The 27648-nt window shown below is 41.8% G+C and overlaps 1 protein-coding gene across 1 annotated transcript; it reads left to right on the plus strand.

Annotated features, from left to right (window-relative positions):
- Positions 1 to 1991: 1991 nt before the first annotated feature.
- LOC104512141 (sorting nexin-9-like) lies at positions 1992 to 13283 on the plus strand (the record flags this gene model as incomplete). The annotated part of the gene is made up of 6 exons (XM_010155007.1): positions 1992 to 2069; positions 7499 to 7575; positions 8555 to 8644; positions 10091 to 10205; positions 11637 to 11728; positions 13048 to 13283. Coding segments are annotated over 6 exons (500 nt in total), but the record flags the coding sequence as incomplete, so codon positions are not given.
- Positions 13284 to 27648: the final 14365 nt, after the last annotated feature.

Raw genomic sequence — 27648 nt, forward strand, 5'->3', positions numbered from 1 at the left:
CTTCTTTCCCCCCCCTTCTTTCCCCTCTTTTTCCACTCCCCTCTTTTTAAATCCTGAAGAAAAAAAAAGTGCCATTGTCTGCAGGCTTGGGAGTAAGTACATCTCCTGAGTTCTCTCTTTGCTGCTTTCTAATCTAACACTGCAGTTGAATATCTGGGGAGTGGGAAGTATAGCAGCCCAGCCTCTTCTGGTAGCGATTGCATTACACCTTAGTATCTGTAGGTTGTGAACTTTAAAGTATTTACATTTCTCCACTTTGAATGAGAGGGTTTTGTCCTAAACATCACTGATCCTCCTGCTGGGCAAAAATGGCCTAAAGCAGGACATGGCTCTCTCATGGTCCAGATCTCGCTTCAATAGGAAATGATACTGAGGGGGAAGCAGAGGGCAGGGGAAGGAATGAGGTCCCACAGATGAGACCAGAAAATAGCATTGCTTTGCAGTTACAGAAGCAGTGATCAAACCCGCCGTAGTTAAGGGCTGGCTGTGACTGCCTTGTGCTTACAGTAGAAATTCAGTATTTTATTCACTACTAAAATCTTCTTAAACTTAAGGTACTAGCACTTTAGGTACGGAATGACTCTTCTGATACTTACAGCTATTAATTAGCTAGCATCAGTGCAGTCAGTCAGATGTGATTTGTGTTGAAAACTTTTAACTTTCCAGACATTTCGTGCTGAGTAGAAAAGGGAGACTGGGAAATCTGGATGTGCAAAACGGAAGGATTTCAGTAGTTTCTTAGGTTTTGAGTTCTCTGTCAGCTCTAGTCCCAACTCCTAGTCAGAAGTATTTTTTGCACACCCTGAGCAATAGTTGCATGCATTCCATTCTATGATATTTAAAATGATTGACAGTGGGTACTTCATAAATGCAAGGGATAAGAAACCAAACATTCTTCACTGAAGTTTCTGCCGGGGATTCAGTAGCAAGTTATTGCCTGATAACAAAACTCTAGTACTTTGAATGGTACCCGTTATGAAAACTGGTATTTCTTACACAAATAGCTGAACTTCTGGGCAAGAACTTGATCAAAAAAATAATCAATAAAATTATGTGGTTTGGGGGAGTTGTCTTCTGTGGGTTTAGATTTTTTTGGTGGTGTTGGATTTTTTTTTTTGCAACATAAAGGGGTTCCTCTGTGAAAATCAGATTGTGTGGGGTGCAAGAGCAACTAAAAATATTTCTATTTACCTGTACAGTGTACCCTCTGAATACAAATGTTTTGACACCAAAAATCACACCTACTTGGCTTTTTTTCTTCTAGGATAGGCAGCTTAAAAATTGCTCTCACTTATCGGATGGCTTTTTAGGCTTCTGGGGGTGATGGTATTCAAAGTGTGAATAATGAATGCACTTGTAAATCAAAGCTTATTGACTTCATTGTGAGAAAGCAATTTATGCGTATGTTTTTAATATATAGATTATAAAAAAACAGTTTTATCATTCTGATACTTGCATCAATTTTTATCCCTATATAATTTTTGTTTCTAGTGCCTTTAAATACAATATCCATGATTTGAGGAGATTTTAGGTATTATAGGTATAGATAATAATCCCCTCTCTTAAAATATTAATGAAATCTGTTTTCCATGTCACTGCAGAACCCCCCTTGACTGAGGATAAAGTCTACTCAAGGGGGGGGGAAATCTCACTATATGCATAGGAGGGCTGAGCTAGGAATGCAGTGAGTTGGTTTTGGTTTGTTTTGTTTTTTTTTTTTTTTTTTTTTTATAGCAGTCACACTATTTCTCCAGCTGTTTGTGGCTTTCAAGAATCCAGACTGCAGTTGGTTTATCCAGTTTTGGAACGTCTGTTGCAGGGGAGGGGGTATGAATGAGCCTGTAAATGCTTCACTAGAAGAAATGTAAAACTTAGTTGTTTCTGACTTCTGCTTCCGTCAAGGTTTGGAAATGCTGCAGAATTAGTCTCACTTATCCTTGTGGGTTTTTGCTTCTGTTTCCCTCTTTTCCCCATCCTTTTCCCCCTTTCAGCACTACCCAAGGAATACCAGAAGATAGGAAAAGCGTTACAGAGCCTGGCACTGGTCTTCAGCACTAGTGGATACCAAGGTACTTCTATAGCTTCATTTGTACTTTACTTAAGAAAATAGCTTTTAATTACATCATGCTAGGTTGGTTCCCCTCCCCCCACCAAAGATCTTAATGCTTTCCTTTTTGAATTTTAGATGTCAAGCATGACTGGGGGGGGGACACGACACACACGACCCAACCAAAAAAAACCCACAAAAACATTAAAAACTTGTTTCTCATGTGTATTATTGGGTTTTTATATTGTGGTCTGCAATTTTGTTTTCTCTCACTGTGTAATCATGTGGTAGAGTTTAGCTTGATCTCATATATAATCTGGTCACTGACCTGACTGACAGAACATGCTGTAGCATTTTGTTGTGATGCCAAAGGTAAAAAAAAAAAAAAAAGCAGCCTTGACAATATCTCTTGCAGAACTATTGTGTGACTGACTTCATGAAACAACAACTCCACATGGGGATGGAGAACTTATCACAAGATTTTTGTATACCGTGATGTGGGCTGGAGGGTTGGCTACTGTAGCCTTTTCTTGCCCTTCACCTTCCTCCTTCAAAAGTCCTACAATAGAGGCTGTCACATTAGGCATGAAAGCTATGGGGGGAAAGGGAGGGCATCAATTGCTCAGAGTTCTCCTAAAATATAGTCTCGAGGTCAAAATTAAAATCCTGCTTTGATATGTTAAGTTCTGCTGTTACTTTCCAGGTAACTGGAAAAGTCCATTTTCTCTGGGATTCTCTTGTCAAATGTTTGGGTTTTTTCCTAGACTTAATAGAAAAATAGCTCTTTTCTAAAAACTTAAACATAGCTTAGAGGTTTCCCCTAACCTTTCCATCTTAGGACTTTTAGTTGACCAGTACTCACTCAGACTCCTCATCTATCCTGTGCTTTGTACTCTTAAAGCTTTTTGCCTCATAAACCATGTATTGAAATGGAACCACTTCTGACAGTCAGGTTCTCTGCTGCTGGGAACAGTGGAAATAGCCATGGTGTCTGTGGTTTGTTCTCATCTGTCCTGTACTTCAACAAGATGACTGCTAAGGGGTTTGCATAGTTATGTACTCATAACTGGGTTAGAAAACTGTAAATCCTGGTGAGATACAATCTTGAGAAAGGGCTGAAAATTGCTTGAACTACAACACATGTACTTTTGCCAGGATAAAAGGAAAACAATATGGCTTAAAGCTAGGATGGAAAATTGCACATCAACCTTAGGAAGGAAAGCTTCGATTTGAATTCCAGCATCTTCTAATGATAGGAACATGATAGTTGGGTACAAGGCAAGGATGTTTCTCTTTGCTGTTTGCTCAGTTGCACCTGGTTGCACCATAGTGTAATGTTCAGGAAAATGCCCTTCCCACTGATGCCGTTGTCCTCATTCTATATATTTTGCTATTTTTAATAACTGGTACACCAGTTCATGTTTTCAGAATTAATAATATATGGGATTCTTTGCCTTTCAATTTGAATTCCCAGAAAGAGAGAGTAAGTGCAGCACATGTGTTGCTTTAAATGTCTTCATCACTGCTGCCCTTGCGCTGTCCTACCTGCTGTTGGTGTACAGTTTCATTACAGGTCTGTGGAGTAAGCAGTCTCTATGCATGAGACTTAAGCACCTGGATTTAAATCGATAGGATGCGGCTTCCCTGATCTCAATATTTAAAAGAAGGCACTGGGCCTGTTCTTTAAATGAAGAAGCACTAGCTAGGCTGGGTGTGGGGTATGATTGTTGTGGGCTGCTGGTAAAGAGGAATGGCTCCTTCAGCCATACTTTAAAGGCACTCAGTTTGGTTTCTGTTGGGAGCTGAATGTCTTCATCCTTTTGCTTTGCTTGTTTGGTTGGGTGGGGGTTTGTTTGGGGGGTGGGGTTGGTGGTGTTTGCTTTTTAAGATTTCAGTGGCTGATTTGATGACATGAACACTTCCATCTACTGGTGGCTGATTCCTGACATACTGAATACATTGTTGGCTCACTTGCACAGTTAGGATGGGATGTATCTACTGGCCGTAGCTCTTTCAGTGCTGCCTGGTTGCCTTGCAAAGCCTTATGTGTGGTGAATGTCTACTGTCTTCTCTTCTGAATTCAAGCCTTAAATGTTTAAGACTTCACCAGGCAAAATGCACTTGTTAATCTGACTCACTCAAGCTCTTGTGCTGCAGAATGAGCCTTTTCAGCAGTTGCCAGCCACAGTGTGCATTGAGAATCTGTCACCAGTATTTCCAGAGGCAAGGGTACCTTTAAAACTACTAAGGACACACTGAGAGGTTCTCATTTAACTTGGTCATGGGCCAAATATACTTACTGTCCGATCAATTTTAAGAGCATGTGCTTAGGAAGTATGATCCTGGTCCAAAAATGCACATTGGACAGTTCCAGAATATGCCTGGAAGTATCTTGCAACCTGGCACTTCGTTGCCTATCCTACTGCATCATACGATGCTCTTAGGTTAACACAGCTTTAAATAGCATGGCTTCTCTTTTGCAGCACCAAAGCTGGGCAAGTCTTTTTCCTATATTAAGAAAATGTGAATGGCTATGGTATGCCATTCAACAATACTAAAATCTCCTAATCCTACATCACCCCTCAGGAATTTTATTAGGTGTTTACATGCAAGTTTTGCTACCCGGCCAGCTACCAACAGGCACATCTTGCCTTCCAGTCTGCTTGTGTGCTGATCATTATCAGTCTGAGATGTAGTTGTCCAGAAGAATCTTGCTACAAGTAGTTCCCTAGTACAACAATCAATCTCTTTCCTAGTCCTGATTCTGTTAAAACATGCTTTGAAAGAAAAGAAAACCAAACAAAGCCACACATTGACAAAAGAATAATCTGCTGCCCACCTTACAGAATATTATTTCCCTCAACATGCCTGGAGTATTCCCTCAGAAGTTATAATCACTGGCATTTACCAGGCAGTTGAACTGCTAAGACATGCTCTGCTAAACATTTCCAAAAGACTCCTCATAGTTCTACATGTTCGTTCATCTCCCTATGACAGCATGCAGGCCTGTAAATCGATGAAAAGATAAATTTCTTCTCCTGGTTGGGTTAAAATATCTGTACAGCATTACTGGCTGTTTTAACCGGTGTTTTTACAAGTACCTTTAGTCAAGGCTTTTAAGCCCTCTCTGTTTCTTGTGGGGGTATGAGTTAAGAAGCCTGTTCCCAGCTCCGTGTTGATTCAGAAGATGGGAAGGCTAGAAACTTGGCCCTGTCCAAGTAAAAAAACCTGTGACCAAAACCTGTGCTGACAACAGTGGTTGGGAGCAATCCGCTGCTGGAATTCACGTTGCTCTGATGGGTGAGCGTGCAGGTTGCAGGCAGTACCTCTGACGAGGCAAGCTGCTGTCCGAGTGACCAACGGAGCATGGCACAACACTGCTGGTAGCCTGTATTAGAACTTGGAGGGTGTGGCAGGTGAGATATCAAATCGGACTCTTTAAGGCTGCCCTGGCACCATCTGAAAAAGAGATTGTAGGAAGCAAAGGGTGCAGTGTGAGGAGCTGCAGATACTCTTCTACTACTTGTGTATTGTCGGGTTCTACTGTCTGGAACAACTTCTAAATATACTATCCCTTAGTTCTACTTTTGGAGGAGAGTGGATGTCTCTACTAATAGTAGAAACTCTTCTACAAGCTTGCTTTGTGCCCTGCTGCCCCCAAATGCAAGAGGATCAGTGTTGGAAGGGCTCCAGTCTACAAAGGTCCTTTGTTCTGCACAGAGTGGAGGAGGATTTTCTCTTTCTGCTCCAGTATACATACTCTTCTGGTTTCTTTATGCTCTGATAGGAAAAGTCACGTATTTTCTGGCACCATGAAGTGAACAGCAACATCTAGACCAATCTGACTTCTGATTCCAATTAAAGCCACACCATGTTTTGTCCTAAAATCTAGGAGTCAGTTGCTTAAGCAACAGTTACTTCAAGGTTACTTCTGAGCAGACATGGGGAAATCTGAAATAATGAAATTATATAACTCTACCTGAATTTATTTTTTACTGGTTTACAACAATATGAAGATACCTTCTGAATTATGTACCTCTTGGATATCACAATGGGATTTCATGCTGGTTTTATTTTATCCAGACAGGCTCAAATAGGAGAAAAATAACTATTTCTTTAGCAGGGCTTGTGTGGCTGGACTTACTAGTTCTTAGGATCAGTAGCTTTTCATCAAAGCTTGGCTTTATGAAACCAGTCTAATGGAAAGTAAGAATTGATTGATAGGACTGAAGCAGCATTTGATCATCACCTTGTTTCCTTTAGGACATGCTAAAATGAAGGAATCCCATCTAATAAATCTCTAACATGGATTAGTCCATATGTTGTAGTACAAGAAGGTACTTTAATTTTCAAATTAATTATTAATGAAATCAACGTTTGGTAATTTTCAATTAAGTCACTGATTGGTGTCTATAGAATAAACCCAATATGTCTGTGAAAGACTAACTGCTGCCTAATATAAAGATATGTCAGAAAGGATGAAAAAAATCATTTTTCCTTAAACAAATACTCAATATCTGTAAATTATACCTCCCCTTTCTCTACCTCAATTTGCTTTTCCTACTGTTGACTGCGTGCTTTGGACAAGCTAACAAGGATGGAAAAACCTGTGGTGTTTTGGGAAGGTGAAGTGGCATGACAAACCCATGAATGTAAGGCTTGTTTCCATCTTCGTCCCACATAGCCGTGTCCTGCTAGCAATAGAGTGTTCTGAGCACTTGTGGTGGTGTCTAGCTTAGGGCTCGTGGTGATGTCTGTGTTCGTAAGTGTAGTTTGTGGGGCCCTTTGATCCATTTCATATGATGATGAAAGTTGGAAACTCACTGTCAAAAACAGGGATTCTTACAGAGCTTTTAGATATTAGGGCCAGAAAATAAAAGGTCAGAAATCTTGCTGGCAAGGAAAAAAGTTAGTTCGGCTTCCTTCTGCTTCCCTGACCTTCTGACAGTTACAGTCCAGGACTGTTGGGGGGCTTAGAGCTTCATAGGGCATCGTGGAGAATTTACTGCTTATCGGGTATGAAAATAATTTATTAAAAACCAGAACAGAGGGTGTTTCTTCAGCTTTCTTAGTCTATCTTCTAGGGTCACCCTCCTCATTCTCCCTTCCCTCCCATTCTGGTTGGCTTCCTGTTACGCTGTGTGGGGGAATACCTGTATATTTAAACTATATGATTATGAAATGTGGAAGTGAATAATGCTAGTACTATGGTAGAACAGTGTTTACATTTTCCCTTTAGTGTTAATTTTCTACAAGATCTGCAGAGTTTTCATTCTTTAATGGTATAAACATTACTAATATTTTTCTAACTTCCTTATTGCTTCTGGTTATAAATGATGACTAGGCATTTATTATTGTAAAAGAAGCTGTCTTAGAAATCTGCCTTGAATCAGGGCAAGTTTCTTATGGGAATTGCCTTGCTGTAATTTGAACACTGATGTTTACTTCCAGGAGAATCAGATCTCAATGGAGCAATAACAGAAGCAGGAAAAACCTATGAAGAAATAGCCAGTCTTGTAGCAGATCAGGTAGGAGTATGATTGAATGCACTGGCGCAGTGTGTACAAACACATCACCTATATGGATCACTTCTGACTTTTCTTTTTTTTTTCTCTTCTCTTCAATCATAACTGCTAGTGCTGCAGACCAGTTAAATGAAATTGCTATCGATACTTTTAAATGCACTTTTATCATCTTTTTACCGTGTGTCACCCTCCCATCACATTCCCCCTAAGATAATTCTCTTGGATCAGAAAGATCACACTCTGGTTTCTAATGTACCAAAATGATTACTTCCTCTTTTAAACCTGTTTGTTTGCTGATGTCAGTGAGATGTCTTCACTACTGATAAAGAATGAGATTTAATCAAGGATAGAGTTTCTACCTTCCCCCTGCATTTCCCAAAAGTCTGCAGGATCTAGATCTTGCTGCATTGCATTGTCTTCATATGCAATTGCCTGTGTCAGTAAAAATGTCTTAAATAAATCCTGATGGGGGTCAGCATTCAAGTCATGAATTGATGTGAGTGTGTTAAGCTTAAAGCCTCCAAAACACGGATCCTTTTGATCTCAAGGTTGAGTCTCTGGAATTTCTTAAAACATCTTTCCAAGTCAGTGACTAAGGAGATGCACCTGTGCATGTCCATGTCTGTAAACGTAATGGGATTGTTTCTTAACAGGGCTATTGCTGGGACTGGTAACTCCTCTTCAGTGAAAATTTGAGGCAAAACCCCTCACTTTATAAGCTAGTGTTGAGTAAAACAAAGAACAGAGGCATCTCTTCGCTGGTGCTCAGTGCCTTACTTCAAAGAGCTTATATTTTAATAAGGACCTTTTTTTAAATATGAAAAAACTTGCAACAAACAACTAAGATTTTGGGTTGGATTTTTTCTATTCTTTCTGCCCCTTTTTTTTTTCCCCTCACCCTTTTTCTGGAATCATAGTTTCTTTTCTGTGATGTTAATATGCCACAGATACTCTGACTAATGCGTGCACTTTCTTTTATTAGCCAAAGAAAGATCTTCACTTTTTGATGGAAACAAATCATGAATATAAGGGATTTCTTGGTTGCTTCCCTGACATCATAGGAGCTCATAAGGTATGTGAAGGGCCTTTTCTTTCGAGGGTTGGGCAGTAGGAAGATCACAATAACGAAAATGGTGGTTTGGTACACTGCTGCTGTGCAGCAGCCTGGCCCCTGCTTCCAGAAACACTTGAAAGTTCCTGTGAAGCTGGCATGTTGATTTTTAAGGAAAAAAAAAAAACCCACACTTGGAGGGGAGAGAAGCTGGAACTTGTCTCAAGATGTGAGAATATCGTGACTTTCTGCTACAGCAGGGCACTAGAAGCTTCATGATTTTCTTCAGGCTAACTTCATGACCCAATGTGGTGAACAGTGTAAATTGGTAGTATTTGAATCTTTTGTGGTAGCTGATACTAAACCACACCCGTATTGTGGGAGTAATTACACGGCTAGTTTACTGATATGTAATAGTCATGCACTGCCGAGAGGTTTCTTTAATATTTAAAAATAGATAATAGGGCCAACTTTTCTGGGCAAAAAACCCAACACCAGTGACAAAAAGCCCCCGCTTTGTTCTCTGTAATGTAAAAGCCATCAAATACTAAAGCAATAAATTTAGCCATTGTGTGTAATTTCAGATATTCTGCTTTTTTTTGGTCCTAGAGGTTTCATTATATTCATGTGCATGCTGTAACATATTTCAGGAAACTAAAATTTTGAAGTACAAAACAAGTAGGGTTTTGTTTTGGGGTTTTTTTTGGTTGTGTTTTTTTTTTTTTTTTTTTTGTTTTTACCCACTTGAATTGTGTTTTGAGAGCAACAAAGATAAAAGCATATCAGATTTGTGTAGTCTTTCTTCAGAACACTCTTGGTCCCTTATCCCACAGAACCCTTGGGGAAAAAATACCATAAAAGGAGAAGAAATGTTTTTAAAACTCAAAACATAATCTTACTGCCAAGAGACGTGTCAATAGATTCTCTCAAATGTAGTTTGGCACACGTACATTGTGAAGGGGAAAGCATTTCTTCTTATGCCTTTTTCAATGTGACACAACGATTTTCCTGAACTGAAAGTTATAAATGGCAATGAGTTGTAGTCTCTTGAAAAATAGTTTGTTGTCTCATCTTGTATAACATGCAAATAAGGTTCTACAGGCATTTGATTGTTTGAGGCTTTTGGATGTCTGTTGTGTTGGTCAGTTGGGTTTTGAAACTTGGTCCTTTCTGTATATATCCCTGTGTATTACTGCCTTTACCAAACTCAATTTCCTGGTTACTGTGTTCATGCCTGTATCTGAAGTCACTTTTTGCAAGCTGTTGGGACTCTTGAAAGCGATAGAGTGAAATAACCAACTTCGGGTGAAAATGTGGGAAGGCAGAATCGGTCACACTGTGTGTATGTTTGCATATAGTGCACGAGCTCAAAGTACGGCCAGTGGTGTTTTAGATGACTGCAAAGACCTTTAAGTTGACTACTCTTTTAACCTGCTCTTTTAATCTTTGTGCATTTGGTTTCTACAGGGAGCAATCGAAAAAGTGAAGGAAAGTGATAAATTAGTTGCGACCAGTAAAATAACGCCACAAGACAAACAGAACATGGTGAAACGTGTGAGCACCATGGCTTATGCACTACAAGGTAAGCCACGTTTTGGGCTAAATGGCAATGTTACAGACCTCTGAAGGATGTCTCTTAAGTAAGAAACCCTGAAAGAAAATCTTTGTTCTTCCAGGAATGGTTGCTTTTTTTTTTTTTTTTTGGTGACCCACTTAGGTTTTTCTAAAACTGGTTATTTTGCCTGTTGTTTTCTTTCACATCTCATAGTGCTATTGCAAAAATATATATTTTGGAAATGCAATTAAAAAAAAGGGGGGGGGGGAACCCCACAACTAAAACCAACAAAAAACTACCCCAGACTGATATTTATTTTTTTAAATTATTATTTATTTATTAATTTTTGAAGTGATATTGGCTCAAAGGAAAAGCATGGGCCCTGGTGCAGGAAGTAGTTAATCATGTGCAGAAGTGTGTTTCTGACTCATGGTTTACTCAGACATGATCCAGTTGAGATTCATGATCTTCTGGATAAGACACTATTTCCTGGATGTTCCTTGAATATTCTTTTTTCTTTTCGGGTTAGAAGAGATGTAAACATGAGACGTAGCACACCATAGTTGAACAGCCAGGGAAGTGAGGAGTCAGGGGTCAGTCCTGCAGGATATCAAGCCCTAAAGCATCCTGTTACTGACTTCAGTGGGACTACTCATTGCTGAGGGAGTTGCATCTTTTTTAGCTGACTTAAAGCCAAGAGCACGCACTGTTTTACAGGACAACATCAGAGCAGCACACAAAATAGATTTTAAAGCCAAATAAACTTCTCACCCTTCTTTCTGGTCACAAAGAGGACTGCTGTGTGGTAATCATGGGACAGACATCTAGGATGACTTTTACAGTCTACATTATTTCTTTGCCCTCTATGAGTATCTCAAAATATACGTACCTTTTCATTTCAGCCATAAGCTGTGCTCTGACAAGAGATGCAGAAAGTGGTGAAAGCTGTTTTGGATTCAGTAATGCTGTTTCTCGGATTTCTACTGAAACAGCCTCAGTCAAGAATAGGTCAGTCACTGCTGGCTGTATGGGTTTTTTTGAGCTGAATTTTTACAGCTGGGGCTTACAACTTGATATCTATACCCTTGGAAATCTGAATGTCCTAGCCAAATTCTGTTGGAAATACTTCAGGAAAGAACAGTTACCTCCGTAGGAGAAAATCTTGCTTGTACTCTTTATCAACTGCTTGTCCACCTCAGTATTGTAATAAGAACCTGGCTTTATCCAGGAAGTGTCTGTATTTTAGCAGTGAGTAATTGACACCCTCCCAGTTTTACAAACAGCTCCATCATAACTTGAGTGCTGCAGGCAAAACGGGTTATGGAAGCACGAGAGCAGTAACTTTGCTGGAGGGCTGGACACTGAGCTTCTTGCGCAGTAACTCACCTGAACTGAGTGAAACTGTTCCCAATTACGAATGCTTCTCTTAAATGATTTTCCTCCTGGGTCTGATTGCAGCTGAGATGAATCACTTCCACAGTAACCGGATTTATGACTACAACAGTGTCATTCGTCTGTATCTGGAGCAGCAGGCACAGTTTTATGAAACGGTAAGGTGTACTATTTCACTGTCATTTTCCTGGCACATACTGTGCTGCTACTTTTATAAGAAATGCTTGCTGTACTTAATCATCTTTTTGTACGAGCCTCTCCCAGAGAGCAGATATTTGAAGAATTGTCCATGTAAAAAAAAATTTAAAAACCCAAAGAATGAGTTAAAATAATATTTTCCTATAAGTACCATCGTATGTACACAACTGTGCTGTGTTAGACCCAAAAACCAGTGTTGAAACATTGTTGACAGCTCGATTCTTTTTGGTTTTTTCTTTTTCAATGCCAGTACCAAGGTTACAAAGAATTTTAGTTCTGTGACACGCAGTGAGAAAGACCTGCTGCACTGAACACAGCAACAAACCGTTTGAGTGAAACTTCCCTCCCATAGGATGGGAGGACGAAGGGAAGCCTCTGTGATTTAAAGCCTGATGTATGCAAGTGTGAGGCAGGGACGACTGGAGTGTTTTGGGTGACTTACTAAACATGTTAACTCTGAGCACTTGAACTACAACCATAGTTCTCACTTAGCATTCTTATGCATGCATTTCTTGTGGTTTTTTTTTTATTAAATGAAACCTAAGATCAAATGTTCTACTGTGATACGCTGGTAAAACATGAGTTTTGAGTGTGCTGGAACCTGGCTTCCATCACTTAAAGGAGTGATAGAAGCAACTTCTCAGCAGTAAAAGGTGCCAGTGGGGTTTCAGAGGTATCTTTAGTGGACGAGAACGGGAGGTCCCCCATCAGGTCACCTTGCTCAGTTTCTCTGACACACTGGATGGGGTTATCCCCTTACCTTCTTTCAGTCTCTTGCCCAGCCTGTCCCAGTTCTTCTGGTTGCAGCCTCACCAGTCTCCTTAGACCAATCCTCTCTTCCCCAGCACAGGGACCAGATCCATGCTGACATGTGGGGTGCTGGCTACCGTGAGAGCTGTGGGGAGAGCACAGCAGCTCTGCCCTGATGCATGACCTCATTTCAGCAGGGATGTGGATTTCTTGTAGAATCTGGCTCTGTTCCTGTAGCTCTCCCGCAGAGCGCAGTGCTCGGTAACCTAGCAGGGCAGCCCTGCCCACAGTGCTTTCTACGACAACCCGAGAGGTGAAAGCACAAACTTACCAAGGCAGAAAGTGTATATATGAGAAGAAACGTCTTTGACGGAATGCCTTGAGAGTCCTGCATGCACCGGATCGGCAGTAAAATCTGCAGTTTTTCAGAAAAGGAGGGAAAAGTTAATTTAATTGTTTAGCCTGCAATCATATTGCTGCGTAATGTAAGGTGGGTGCATATTTAATGTGTTCTCTCTCTTTGTTTCAGATTGCACAGAAGCTGAGGCAGGCACTCAGCCGCTTTCCTGTGATGTAGAGAATAAGGAGTAGTCAGCAATAAAGAACAACTCCAAAGTGCTTTTCTGATTTGGGGGCAATGCTAGTAAAAGCTTGTTAGCCTTTGCCAGTCCCGAAATACACCAAAAAAACCCAATGAGAAAGATCAGTTGTAGAAAAAAGGAATTATTTAAAACTTTATCAGCCTAAATCATAAGATAAGGTTCTCTTCTCTTGACTGCTCTCCCATTTGTATCATTATTTAAATAAAAACAGCTAGATGATGCTGTCAGTTAGGAGGATTGAAATTACCAAACCGACACGTTGCCATGGAATTCATGCAGACTTGTGTCTATCAGACGTTCTTCCAAAAACTCTTAATCGACATCAGAGTTAGGAATTTATCTCTTTTGAAGTGGGAAAGCAGACAAGCTTGAGAAAATGACTTTAATACGATACTCAGTTCGGCTCTGTAGCGATTCAGCAGCCAGGAGGAATGACACGCGTGTATGTTTCTGGTACACGTTCAGGGTAACCTCCTGAACAAACGTTCTGCTCCAGGTTTCGCTTCCCGTGCGCAGCCGTGGCATACTGCTCCCACTGTGACTTCTGGGAAAGAGCATTTGTTCTTCCCTTTCTTTTTTTTCTTTCTAACTAAATCTTGTACTTGTGGCACAACACCTCAGAGCTTACGTCAGGCTCTTTCTTTCTCACTATGCACTGTGTAAGAAGACAAAGTACAAACAAGGAAAGAGCCATTCAAGATGGTGTGAAAAGCAGTTTTTTCCATACCAGCACTTGGACACCCCCAATGTCACGCTGTAAGGCACTGGTGTTCCTCAGTGCTGTACAGGGCCAGCTCCCCTTTTACCCCTCTGAGAGTTTGAAGTGTTTCGGCAGAGGGGGCACTGCCACATCTCACCCAGACCAGTGGAAGTCCCCAGATTTCAACTAAGCTCAGGTCTTCATGTAGTAGTGTGGCTTGGGTTAACTTTGTGTTACTTTCTGACGCGAACTGAAAGGTGACAGAAGCACTGAATAACATCATTAGTTATCTCATGCGCTCTGCGCTTTGATCGCCTCTTATTGAGCGGCCCGGTGTCCTCTTTCATACCACGGAAATAGCACATGAGACCCGGGCTTTCCAAACCAAAACTGCCACCGCCGTCCCTGTTCACAATGGGCACCAACCACACTAATTCATTGCATGCTGTAAGCAAGCAGGAAGGCCAAAATGCAGGTTTTGCTAAGATGTGCCTAGAATATAAACATTTTGGCAAAACCCAACCTTTTCAAAAGGCATTTTACCAATAAGCCATTCTAAGTGACGGGCTCAATAGTTGCCTTACTCTGTTTTGCGCTGGTGTTTCTTGTGTGTGCGAGAAGGAAAACCTGGGTCTGCCTGAGTAAGCTGAAACCAAACCAGACTGAGTCTAGATGCTTTTCAGTGTCATGGGTTTTGTTCACGTTTTATAAACCTTGTCTTTTTCTCCTCCCAGTTTTAGTTGTTCGCTTCCAAAATTCCATAGCGCAGTGTTGTTTGATACAGCATTTAAATATGTACAGATTGTAAAGAATGTGTATAAATATTTTACACCAAATGTAAGATCTGCTTGCATGTAGAAGCAGCTTATATAATAAATTGTTACAATGTGTACAGTAAATTCTGAAATCACTTTTTCAAGCCAGCATTTTTTTAGCGTTTGTATATTCACTTTTTGGTAATGAAATCTCTTTGTAACAGACTCTTGGGAGGGGGAAGGGAGGGGTCTTTTTACCAGTCTTTAAATAGCTCCATATGCACTAAAGTTGAAGGTTCTTTATCTTGAATAGATTGTTTTGGAATCGAAGTGTAAACTGTGCATTCCCAGTGCAGGGAAGCTATGACAGTAGCAACTGTGTCAGAGATGCAACATTTGGGGGGGGGGGAAGAAAAACTGTTCAAAGATTTCTCGTAAAATGAAGTTAAACTGATAAACTGATAATAAATATTTATGTATATCCACCAGACTATTTTTTTTTTTTGGTCTTTGAAATCATCATGTTGCTTTTTAACAGGGTAATGCAGTATGAGGCAAATCTTCCTTCTAGCTTCTTACCAGCTTACACACGCTGGGCAGCTGAGGAATGAGAGAGCATCCATGTGTCTTCCGTAAAGCAGGCGTCGCAACCGAACGGTACAATAGTGCCAGTGACTGCAAACCAGCAAAGGCTACGCGTACGTTGTAGGCTTTCATTATTCAGGTCAGTCCAGCTCGTGGTTGATGGAACCCTCCTGACTGCAAATAAGTAGTAGAGCACAGTGCTACTGTGTGTTCCTGGCTTTGTGTCGCCGTGGTGTTGACCCAGAATAGAAATTAGATTGTCTCTGGTATTTGTTTTTTAAATTAGATGTGAATAGTGGCATAGTTAGGTTGGGTGAGTTGGGAGCAACAGAAAAGCTTCACACTGAAGATGCAGTCATAAAACTAGAATTACAAGTTAGAGTAAGACTTGACCCTCCTGCATTTCATCTGTCAGAGCTGAATAATCTCTGGAGCATCAAAAAGCCTTAATACTGCTTCCTGTTTTATGCTTTTCTTCAAGGGCGAGCCAAACACTGGTGTTACCCCAGTAACTTTGTAAAAGACATCAAATGCCGTAGCTGTTGGGTTTAACTTCATATTTTAATTGCTTATTCCAGTACTGCTAAAATACTGAGTTCATGTTTTTAACAGTAAAAATATAGCTATACAAAGGGGAATGCTACCTGTATTTCTTGTCTGCAGTTAATCCTCCGTGTGATTAGACTGCAGCAGCAGACCTCGTTGTTGCACTGTATGGTACGTTTTTGGAAGAGCCCTGTCTGCTGCAATTACTCTTTAGTGCTGTAATGAAGCCTAACTTTGCATGGGTACTGACACTTTTACATTACTGAGCAATTTGTTTTCTAGGAGAAAGTATCACCATGACATACACTTTATCCTGTAAGTTCTGATTAAACAATATACATCAATTTCACTGCTTCCAAAATTAGGCTTGTTTAGTGCAGCAGAACAATTCAGACTAACAGCCTTGTAACAAGGGAGATGCGTCTCTTGTGCTGTGGTTTAGTTGGACACGCAACAGCCGCTCTGGTCTGGCCAGAAGGTACTCCACAGCCTCGCCGCACGCGGCCATCGGCAGCAAGCGGAGCACTCGCTCCGCAGGCCTACTGCCGCCGCCACCTCCCCTCGCCTCACACAGACGTGTGAGGAGGCACCGGGCAAGGTGGGCTGTGTGGGGTCTTCAGTCAGTTGGTTTTTCCACTCCACATACTTCCCATGTTTTATTTTAACTCTTCTGATACAATTAACACTAATAATGGATAGAACAACAAACAAGTGTGGAGCAGGAGAGGTAACCACTTGGGCAGAAAAATCCCTCTTTTTGTGTCTAAAGAATCCCTAACAAAAACCTCATAGAACTAGAAACATATGGCCTGGCTGGAGACTAATCCACCCATCCTCCGTTGTGGCAGACCAGTCACACCCATGCTATTTTAAAGGACATCTGAGTCAAATACACATTTTCTTGGAAGCTTGGAGATTACGCAGAACGCCAGCATATTTACCTGTCCCGTAAATAAGCATGTTATCACTTAAAGCTTTTGCATACATACATCATCACTTCTGTAAGTTGTGTGTATATACAACACTACCTCTAAGCTGGAGTTTTCATTAACTACAACAGTTAACCAGCATATTTAGTAATTCTTAGCTACTAGAGGTCTTTCCACGTGGTAACGTGTGTCACCTTTCTTCCCTGGGCGCATAAAACATACATTCTCTTGCATGTGCTGGTCCTGTTACTACAGGCCAGAGTGAGGACTGTAGTTCTCACCCTTCCAACAGTCCCACCGCTGGCTCATCAGCTCACAGTGTTACTGCCCGTGTTGCTGCCTGGCTGCATAACTTCCATGCAGCAGTCAAATACTATACGTAGAGCTTTGTGCATCTGTCACAAATGAAACGTAATTCCTAGCCACGCTTTCAATTTGTAGTAGTCAGTTCTGTCTCTGCAATCCAGATCTAGTTGGGGTCGTGCAGGTTTTTTGGCTTTTAATAAACTTATGCTATATTCCAGTTATTTAATAGACTTTTAGTGTAAGCTTCCAACTCGTTTTATGCCTACCTAGTAGTCACCATATGTAGAATACATTCCTTTGAATTTCTTCTGAGACTTGACTGAGAGAAATTTGTCCCGATTATTCCTAAAACCCTTCTGTTCGCATCTCCATAGCCCCTGTTTCTAATTAGGCTAATCTTCCAGTTAGAGGGGGATATTTGACTGTTTACACAGATTCTTCTCAACAAACTTGGATTAGCTGGTTTGTGCCATTTTCCCCACCCCCATGGCTCTTTGCATATCAGTTGTGACTTTGGGATCTTGGCAGTATCTTTGGGATACCCAGTTTAAACTGACATAATTTCCTTTTTTAATAAAGGTAAAAAATATGTTCACCTATTTTTAATCTTCAGGGCCTTTTAATCTTTCCTAATTGGTCATGCTTTCTTAAACTACAATTTTTTGCCTTCCTTCAGATTCCAGCTAGTATGCCTACCACCTTCATGCTGAATTTTCCGAACGTCCTTGTCATCTACAGAGCTAGCAAATATTTGCTTCATGATAGACTTGATTAGCTTCTTTGAAGTGGTCCTGTCAATCCGAAGCCAGCTTTCTCACGTTCACTAAACGCTGTTCTTCCTTTATCCTGGCCTGTGGCTGTATTCTCCCATTCGAATACATTCTTCTAAGTCACATTTTTCTGTCAGGGCTGAAGCAAGGTGGTGTATCATAGGCTGTTAACAGGCCTTTGATACCTTTAGTTTTCCTCTTATACTGAGCATCTTTAGAGACTATTCACTTTTTAAAATTATTTGCTAATAAACTTCTTTTTGCAAACATTTAGTGATCCAAGGTTGCTTTTAATTCACATTACCTTCTGTTGCAATTAAATCTCAGTAGATCCAAATCTAAAATTGTTACTCTTCACTGGTATCTTTTGTCTTCCGAAATGTCATTCCCCAAACAAACGATTTGATGGATGGTTATTCCAAAAAGCAGTTTTCCTAAGAAGTATATAATGGAGTAGAATTTTAAAGATGTAATTGAGTTGCTAGCTCCAAGAGGTTTGTTTAGAGGTTTTTCTATCTCAGCAGAACCATGGTAAGTGACAGGAGTGTAAAAATAACAGAAAACATAGAAAGATTGTGGAGACTTTTTAAGAAAAAATATTAAGTGGTTTGGTTTCTTTTGAGTTGTATGTTAGTTATTTGACCTTAGTTATTGGCCTGTCCCCAGAGACACTCACCGAGAGTGAGGAACAGGGGACAAGTGCAATGTGTGTATGCGCGTATATAGGATACTTCAGATGGCTGAGCCGGTCGCCGTGGGCTGACGAGGCTGCTCAGAAAGGGGTCAGACTGAGAACACTCGTCTGCCGAGCGGGTGGGTAACCAGGCAGGTTCATTGACCACATAACAGAACTAATAAAGGGGAAGGGAGGAGAGAGGGATAGAGGGGAGGGCGTTCGTCACCAGCCAGGTCAGAGGAGGTTTGGCTGGGGCAGTGGGAGAGCATTGCCCAAAGAGCTTGAAAAGGCGGACAGAGTCTGTGACTCTGGGGTGGGGAGGTAGGTAAAGGTCTCCTTTAGACTTCTGAATTCCTTTTCACCCTAAAAAGGATGAGGTTAAGCTGTTAGGCTTAGTGGGAGTTGGCCCTGACGCTGGTCTTGTGGAGTCGGCGGGCTGCGAAGGGCTGGCCGACAGGAAGACCGTGCCCGCCAGCGTGGTGCTGAGGAAGAGCACTGCTTGTCAGCCAAACTGAGGGAGGTTACGTGCCCTGGGACTGAAACGCGGCTGCCTGCGGGGGTCTGGCCAAGGGAGTGCGCCGTGGTCTGATGTTTCAGAGTGTCTCGCTGTGTCTCTTGCAGCTCACGAGCAATGCCTGCCCTGCACTGAGCAAGACCAGAGCAGTAGGAAAGCAAGCACCAGGTGAGTTCTCCAGGAACAGAATGTCCACGTGTGTGGTTTCAGTAAGTCAGTCTGCTCTGAACGTATGTGGTTGTTCCTATAGGCTTCCTTGCAGGAAATTAGTGTGGGGATGGACAGGTGTTTTTACCTTTCAGTGTGAAAGACGCGCAGCAGGATGTGTGAGTATTCTCTTGGCATCTCACTGATACAGAAACTGAGGGACAAATGAATTCTCACGTGCCAAGAAGATGGGCTGCGAGCAGAACCAAACTGCTAATTCTGAGGAAGGAATTTGATCCTGAAACTCACCTAAATTCAAAACTGCAATCCCCAACCCCTACCCAGCTTCCTTCTCTGCCCTTGGGCCTTTCCTTCCCACTCCCAGCCCCTTCAGCTGATGTCTAACTCCAGAGCTTCTGACGGTCTGCAGTGCTGAAGTGTTGCGGGAGATGCAGTGAGGCAGTCGGTTCCGGGAGGTTGAGCGCAGAGACAAAGACACGTCCTCACAGAGGTAATGCTCAAAGCTCTAAAACTCTCTTACTTTATTACAATGCCTGGGTATTTATTGTGTTACACCGTGCCACGCGCCATCAGCCCCTTAATAATGTGCTACATTACACTGTCCGCGCGCCCTATCTCTATTTCTAATTGGCTACAAAGCTCCAGCCACGCGAAAAACATTCCTTCCCTTGGCGGTTTAGACACCCTCCTTTATCTCTGCATTTTTGTTTGCTTACATCTTACTTTCTTCTTCTCCATGCTCAAGGACACATCGTCCTTGAAGTAGCCTGGGTTGTGCATGCAGGCCTGTATTAGCACTTTGTGACCATGGTTACCTAAAAATTCCTCTACACTGAAGTTTCTGGTACATGCAAGCAGTACCTATTAAATTGCTTTTCATAGCATCCACCCACATCCACCTGCAATTATTTGATGCCTCAGTGACTAATGAATTTGGTCACCCACAGGAGACTTGAAAATAGTGGGACAGCAGGCTGGAGTTTACAACAGGGAGCGTGAAGACCACGCTCTCCTCTCTGTACCAAAGGAGGCGATAAAGCGAAAGGCAAGTTTTTTGTTTGTGACCATTTGCAGTAGAAGATCTGAAGAAAATTAGTCTATTTAAAAAAAAGTGACAGTTGTAGGTGAAACTGGGTGCTAAACATAATGGTACTTCTAATGCAGAAGCTAAATATTTATGAGGCTTCTTTCAGTTCTGTAATTACGTCAAGATAACTAGACCAGTTAAGGTACTGCACTTTATAGCTCCTTCTATACAGGAGTGGTAGCAGCTTCGAGGACTGTGAATTATCTTAGGACAATAATGTTAAAATAATTCACAAATAATATTGCTGTATCAAACACAAAGCACCAACTCTCTAATGTTTGTAAATCTAGATAGAAGTTCATCTCTTAATCCAATTAAATGAAAAGATTAAATGCTTCATTATGCTTACTTCTCTGCTTTACAGTTTGACTCATGGAAGCACAGACTGGTTTGGGTTGGAAGGGACCTTACAGCCCATCTAGTTCCAACCCCCCTGCCATGGGCAGGGACACCTTCCACTAGACCAGGTTGCTCAAAGCCTCATCCAGCCTGGCCTTGAACACTTCCAGGGATGGGGCATCCACAGCTTCTCTGGGCAACCTGTGCCAGTGCCTCACCACCCTCTCCGGGAAGAACTTCTTCCTGATATCCAATCTAAACTCCCCCACTTTCAGTGGGGGAAGAGTATCTCTCTGCTCCCATGTGATCCTTGTTCTATGCCTGCTCATCTAGACTATTGTGGGCCCATCAGAATTCATTACACCCCTGGTGTAAATTGCACAGGATTTGCTTTGTGGGCATCTCTGAGACCCTGTGTCTCCTGTTAGGGCAGGAGGACGTCATTCCTACTACGTTCTTGCCATTCGGTAAGACTGCCTGGAGGGCTTTAGCTAGGATGTCATCCCCTTACCACACTATCAGCACTCACAACTGTGCTAGGAATCTGAAATATATACTGGGATTTCTTAAAGCCCCTGAAAATGCTTATGTGAGAATCCCATCTTCGTTATTAAACCTGCTACTGTAATTTTCAGTGACGTGATGGAAACACAGACCTTCAGAAACCCAGAACGAGAGAGAGCCACTGTTTATCTGATGTTCATCTATTTAAAATTTTATTCTTTTTAACCAAATTCTTTCCAAGCCAGACACAGGATCTTGTCAAATTTGATGCATCCAATAATGTAATGATTCACCAAGTTAAACTATTGCCAGAGGGGAAGGTGCCTCGAAAATGGAACCGATAGAGGGGTGAGGGACTGCTTTCTAATGGTTAACTAGTTCCTGAGCTTAAAAGCACTAGTCGACTAGTCAGTAAAGATTTTGTTGAAAAACTTAACAGCAGTGAGAAGTGGAGAAGGGCAAAGTTAGACACAGCATCTGTTGCAATATAGTAGCAAAATACAAACCAGGCTGCTTGCTGTTAGGATGGAGCTACTGAGTTTGATGTTGCCTTGGAAAGTTCCCATCCGATCGCACGCACCAGGACTGCGCCGCTCAGGACTCGTGCCTGCAAAGAAAGTTGAGGCATAAGGAAACCCTTTGCTTGTCTTCCCTGTTTGAGTAGTAGCATTTTTCTGGATGATTCCTAGTCACACCTACCAAACTTAGAGCAAGGACTTTGGGGTTCTTTTTTTTTCTTCAAGACAGCTTTGGGGAAGAGGCAGAACACTTCTTCCCTGGTATGTGCATGTTTATGCTTGCTTGGCAGTAGATGAACTTTACTGGGGTAAGAACTAGTGCCAGTCTAGCTGCTCTTTATAAACACAGTCTTAATGCGTAACAGAAAGGAAACAACACCACAAAAAACACCAAACAAACAAAACCAGATTGCAAGTGTTTATGAAAAGTGTTCCAAAATGTAAACCAAAGTCGGGATCCGTAGGAGGTTGCTCTCCAAAGACTGCCATACTTCAACCTAAGTTTCCAGGATGGCTGCAGGAGTTGGGTTCTATTTGGATGTGGTGTAAAAGCAGCAGGAGAAAAGGGCAACTTTCAGGGACTGTAGTGGTTTCAGAGGGGACTGAGGGTCTGCTCCTGAAGTAAGAGCTGAGTTCAGAAAAGCGTGTTTGTCGGTGCTGTCTGGCACAGCTCCTCTCTGAGTGAGCTGCCAGGTTTATATTGTAATTATCTAGCATCAGTATGCAATAAAAATGACTAGTGACCTTAAGTCCTTTTTGAATAGTAATAAAACAGCCCTTCCTGAAGGGGATTGTGTGTCACAGGGAAAAAGAAAACCAGAACCCAACCCGTAAGTAACCATTGCATTGGGTGGTTGCAAGGGAGGTGGTGCAGACACCTGCAGCTCCGCAGACAGCACCGCAGAGCTGTGCCTGGTCTCTGGGCTGAGATCCAGGGAGCGGTAATCAGCTCAGGGCTGCTGCTGATTATGTGCGGCACAACCGGTCTGGTCATAAACCCTCACTGGAGAAAGACAAGACGGACACGCACTGTCAGTGTCCACTTCCCCCTCAATCCCAGGATGCAGTGGCACCTCAGCTGGAGTGGCACCTAGCTGAGGAGTCAGCTAGGATCTTACCAAGCACATTGGTTCTGCTCTGTGCCTTGCGAGAGGCTTTGCTAGGCAGCTGATGGCCCTGAAGGCAGAGAGAAGGTGTGAGTGTAGCTGGCTTCTGGCACAGTGAGTGAACAGCCCTAGAAATCTGTCCCAGGATACCTGACAATTTTCTCCCCTGGGACTCCAGCCATCACTAAATTAAACTCAATAACGAGCACAGCTCTAGTGCAGATGATCATGAAAAGGTACTAATCTAATAACTAGTCAACATGCATAGATCTGTCTCTTAAGGCAGGAGGTTGCTTAACCATAGCCATTTTACGATGGCTTCTCTACAATTTGGTGTATCCTGACCCATCCAGGTCTTCTGTTCCTGTTTTAGGGCAGCCTTCTGAGCAGCAGCTTCTAAGATTAAACTGATTTTAGTTACTCTGTCTTCAGAGAGGCATTTTTAAGCTCACAGAGCATCTCAGCTTTCATTCAGGCGAGCTATGAACTCTGTGCATCAGTGTTTCCACATGGAGAAGATGTGCACGAGTTCTGGTCCTTTCATTTACTTTGCAGTAAATCTCCAGCACCAGACAAAGTCTATTTCAAATTTCTGGAAGAAGTAAAGAGAGATTTCAGCTGAACTCCTACCAAAATATGCAGAGAATATTATTCAAGATAGCTACTCTGTAAGAAGAGCACAGGAAAGCTGTCATTGCACCCATCTTTTTAAAAGACACAGGAAGCAACTGCAGGGATAACCAAGCATCCTCCTGTGCATCAGGATTGCTAATAACAGAAAGGAACCATCAGCAGACCAATTGGTAAGAAAGCTTCAGAGAAGGAAGCAGGGAGAAGGGAGGGGTAAGGACAAGGAAGAGGAAGGGTAAAGGCAGCAAAAGCAACAGTAAATAAAGTGGGTGATAAGGGCAGCAAGGAAGGCACTCCAAAGAGCTAATGAAGTGGAGGTAGCAAACAAATGACAGCTTGGCTGAGCTTTTCCAGCCACACTGCTTTACCGTGCCGCTGAGGTTATTTCAGCCTGCCTGTGCTCACACCAGCCTGCCCAGGTCACTGCTACTGCTGGGGTACCTCTAACCTGGTACCAAAAGTCTGGAAATGTCCCAGGAATGGAGTGCAGACTACAGGGAAAGATGGTTTCTCACCTCCCTTCCAGCCTGATAATTTTTAAGCCTGCCCACCAGCTTGGAGCAAAAGACGATAATAGGCTGCAAATGAATTCAGCTCTAATTGCTGTAACTTTCAGTCTGCAGGGCCAGCGAGCCCTAGCTAGCCTACTCGCCTATATGGACTAAGCATTTTTGTTGTGTGCGCCACGACGAATCCCCAGGACTAGCAGGGACTGCGTGACGGCTACAGACACAGCGAAATCCAAACCGCCTGCACCCTGGAGTGGGAATGGATCAATCAAACTCCCATATTGGTTTATATGTCAGTAGCGGAAATGACATGAGTTAGAAGTTGAGGTAATTCTTTTTGTAAAAGCAATGCCAAATCTCATTTTAGTGAAGCAGAATGACACACCTGAACAAACAAGTCAAATTGTCAAAAACCAGACAGAGACTAGCAAGCAGAACTAAAGCCTTGCCATGTTTATTTGTACACACCTACAGTCTGTGGATTTAATTGCTGCATTAAGAAAAATGTAACATGCAAAAATGGTTGTTCAAGTAACTTCAAACCATGGGATTTCCTCAGTCCTTCTCCTTTCTGGTCTCTTCCCCTCATTCACACTCTCCGTGCTGTTCGTCAGCGACCCCTTTACAGCAGCGCTGACAGAGATAACACCTCGTTCTGCAGTCCTCCTTTCCTTCTGAGAAAACCATATGTTAGCCACTCCGCATTCACCATAAATTATGGGGCTGTGAAATAGCTTGACTCCTAATCCAGTTTGCTCTGGTTTACTGTTTTCGTTTTTCTTTATCCTTCTCCAGTACATGTCTGGTCTTGTACTGAGGAACTCCATTAACTATTCTGATTTGAACTGGTTCATATTCACTGTCTTTTCAAAGTATTCGGGCTAAGTCGTCTTGTCATAAAGCTGCTGAGGAGAGGAACACCTGAGATTTATCACCCAATGCCTTTTCTACAAAATTTTTCAAAATTGACAAACAACTGTTAAAAAAACCCCAAACCCTCTCCCAGGAAAACAAGTTATGTTCTCCTTCCTTCGTGGGAATGTGTTCTTACACTGACTCTTGCTCCCCTTGCTCTTCGGTCTGAAATCCCTCCTAAATCTGAAAATGAACAGACGGGGCTTTCTCAAGCATGAGGAGATGTAATACCACAGAGCAGCTGTTTATAAAATGAAATGAGAGAAGCAAGCCTAACTTCAGTTTAAAAGCACCACATACGTTGTACTGTAAACAACTGAAATGGAAAAAATGTTGGGTGTGTGATAATAGAAGAGCAAATCTATGTGTGCAAGTCAGTTCGGGTTGTTTTGGGAAGGGGACTGAATACATGGCTTGTTTCTCTCTGGGTTGGTATCTGGCGTACAACCAGTGGGCCATTATCAAAGGCACTAGGCTAGGAATTTTGTATCTTAAGAAAGATGGAGCAAATAAATCCTGAGCTTTACACCTGGGGAATGTTTCCCATGGAATTTATATGAGAATTGGGGTTCCAGTTTATATTTAAGATTTGGGAGAAATTAACCTGCTCATTACAGAGATACAAGGCTCCTCTTCCTCAGGAGTTGCAGGATGCTGGTACTGGTTGCTAGAAAGCTGTTGAGTTCCACCGGGTGAGTGGCACAGGTCACTGCTGCCATATGCTGTATTTAAAGCACTTTTAAAGACCTGTGAGATCTTTCTGAAGAAAAGTATGAGAAAGTAAAATGCTGATAATATATTCCTTTACACAAGATGAAGTAAGAGTCAAAGAATAGCATTAGGCTTTTGCCCCTTGTGTTCTCTTAAGTTAGTTACTTTTTTCTTTTGGAAAGCAGTGACTTCATGTGCTGTTCTTACAAATTCATGGTTCTGAAGGTAAGCACTTAGCTTCTAAAAATCTATTGATATAATGATTTGATTGTATGAAAGTGGTGCTCTGCAGATAGAACACACTGGGGTTTTTTTTAATCCTATTTTGTTCAAATACTTGAGTAAATCTGAAAATTTTACATGGACAGGTTGTGTCCAGCATTCACTTAAGTTCACCAAAAATCTTTAGTTTTGCTTTAGCTTTGTGCTAGGTATGCAAGAATAAACAGAACTGGAATGTGAGAGTACTTTAAAACATCAGGCTCCATTGTTTTTATATAGGCATTTCTGTGAGCACATAACATGTTCATCTAACCAACTAAATCCTGTTATAAAATGCTACAACTGTAAATAGGCAGCACTGCAAATAAACGCCATTAACGTGCTCCGTTATCCTTGTGAGCTTTCAAACAACTCCCACTAATGCTTACCCAGACTCCATAGAAGATATTCTCCTTTGCATGTCTGATCCCACTGAGGGCAGACTCTAGTTCAATAAGCTTTAAAAAAAAAATTAATTAGCCTTATGAATTGAGCATGGAAACACCATTCTCCTTGCCCTCGCTTCCCACACCTTATAGGTCTCATCTACTCTGTACGCTGCTTTTTTCTGATGTGTAGTCTGTATTGCCCAACAAGACAAAATAACTAAAGATTCTTATGTTAACAGAATTCTTTTACAAATGAATCATAGTAGGAGGGATCGGAAACTAACATTTTCCTCAATAAAAAAAGTGTATCATCCATACAGATGAAATATGTATGTGATATATATGAAAACTTCATGTGAGTTGGCTGCATTTTGTCCTCAAGTTCTCAAATTTTTGTACAACTTGGTTAGTATAAAAAATATAAGGGTCCGTTTTATTATTTTAAATTATTTAGGTTCATCTGCTGTATCATAATCAGCTTTCTGTTGTATTCTTGCATTTTCCACCCTTGTATTCATCGATTTCTGTCTAGCCGTAGCATCTCAAAAGACAAGGAAACTCACAGGTTCTGAACAACCAGAAAAACTCTATTCTTCTTTCTTACAAATATGGAGCATCAACAGAATAGTCCAATACCTATTAAAGAATGAAGTTGGGAATGACTTTGCTGCACCGGGCAGTCTCTTCCAGTACCCTGCCTGTGGCAATGGTAGCCACTATATACTAGAGAAATGCCACAACAGGCAACCTAGGACTGCCTCTCTCTGGAGTTTTCTTCATGATTGATTCATGGACAAGAGGAAGGCTTTTTTCACTTCATCAAAACCATATCCCTTGATATGGGGTAATGAGGAAACCCTGCTTTTACTGTTGATGTTCAACAGAAGTGTGCACAATTGGTCAGGAGATAAGAAAAGGCTCACTGAAAAAAAACTGCCAATGTACATGCTGCATCTCTATCTGTCTAGATATTAAGCATTTCACTTCAAATTGGAACTTTCTATTTTAGTAAGCATTTTGGTTTTCCTATCAGGAGTTCCACAAAATCAGGCAAGGAGCAGTGGAAAACTCTGTGGCTTCCTAGTCCTTTGAACATGGGAGAGGAATACCTACAGCTAATCATAAGCATGCCAGTCTGCAAGAAAGATTGAAAATTCTCTGTTGTCTGGTCACTATTACTGCCTAAATAAACATTGTCTGACTAACGCTGCTCATCTGCACATAGTTTTGGGATGAAGAAAGTTAAGCTTTAAAACAGCTGCTGTTGCTGAAAATAGTCTCCTAATAAGAAAAGGCTGGTATCTGTGAATGCAGTCAATCTGCCTCTCTAGACAGATCGCTCTCGTGTAGCGCACACACACGCAGTTAAAATGTAAGTGGATGAGGAGGTGAGAAATTCCACTGACCTCCCAACAACACCTCAAGCACAACTTTTCATTAGCAGGATTTACAAAACAGCACTTCACCAGAGCATCTCCCAGCCACTTCTGGTACACCTTCAGAGCTTGAATTCACAGCCCCATCTTCTGCCAACCCGGAGCTACAGCCTGCAGCCAGATAGGCTCCGACTCAGTCTGAACCTAGAGCCGGTTCGCTTCCGGTCCAACCAC

The sequence above is a fragment of the Eurypyga helias genome, unplaced genomic scaffold (assembly GCF_000690775.1).
Source record: "Eurypyga helias isolate BGI_N326 unplaced genomic scaffold, ASM69077v1 scaffold31457, whole genome shotgun sequence".
Taxonomy (NCBI): domain Eukaryota; kingdom Metazoa; phylum Chordata; class Aves; order Eurypygiformes; family Eurypygidae; genus Eurypyga; species Eurypyga helias.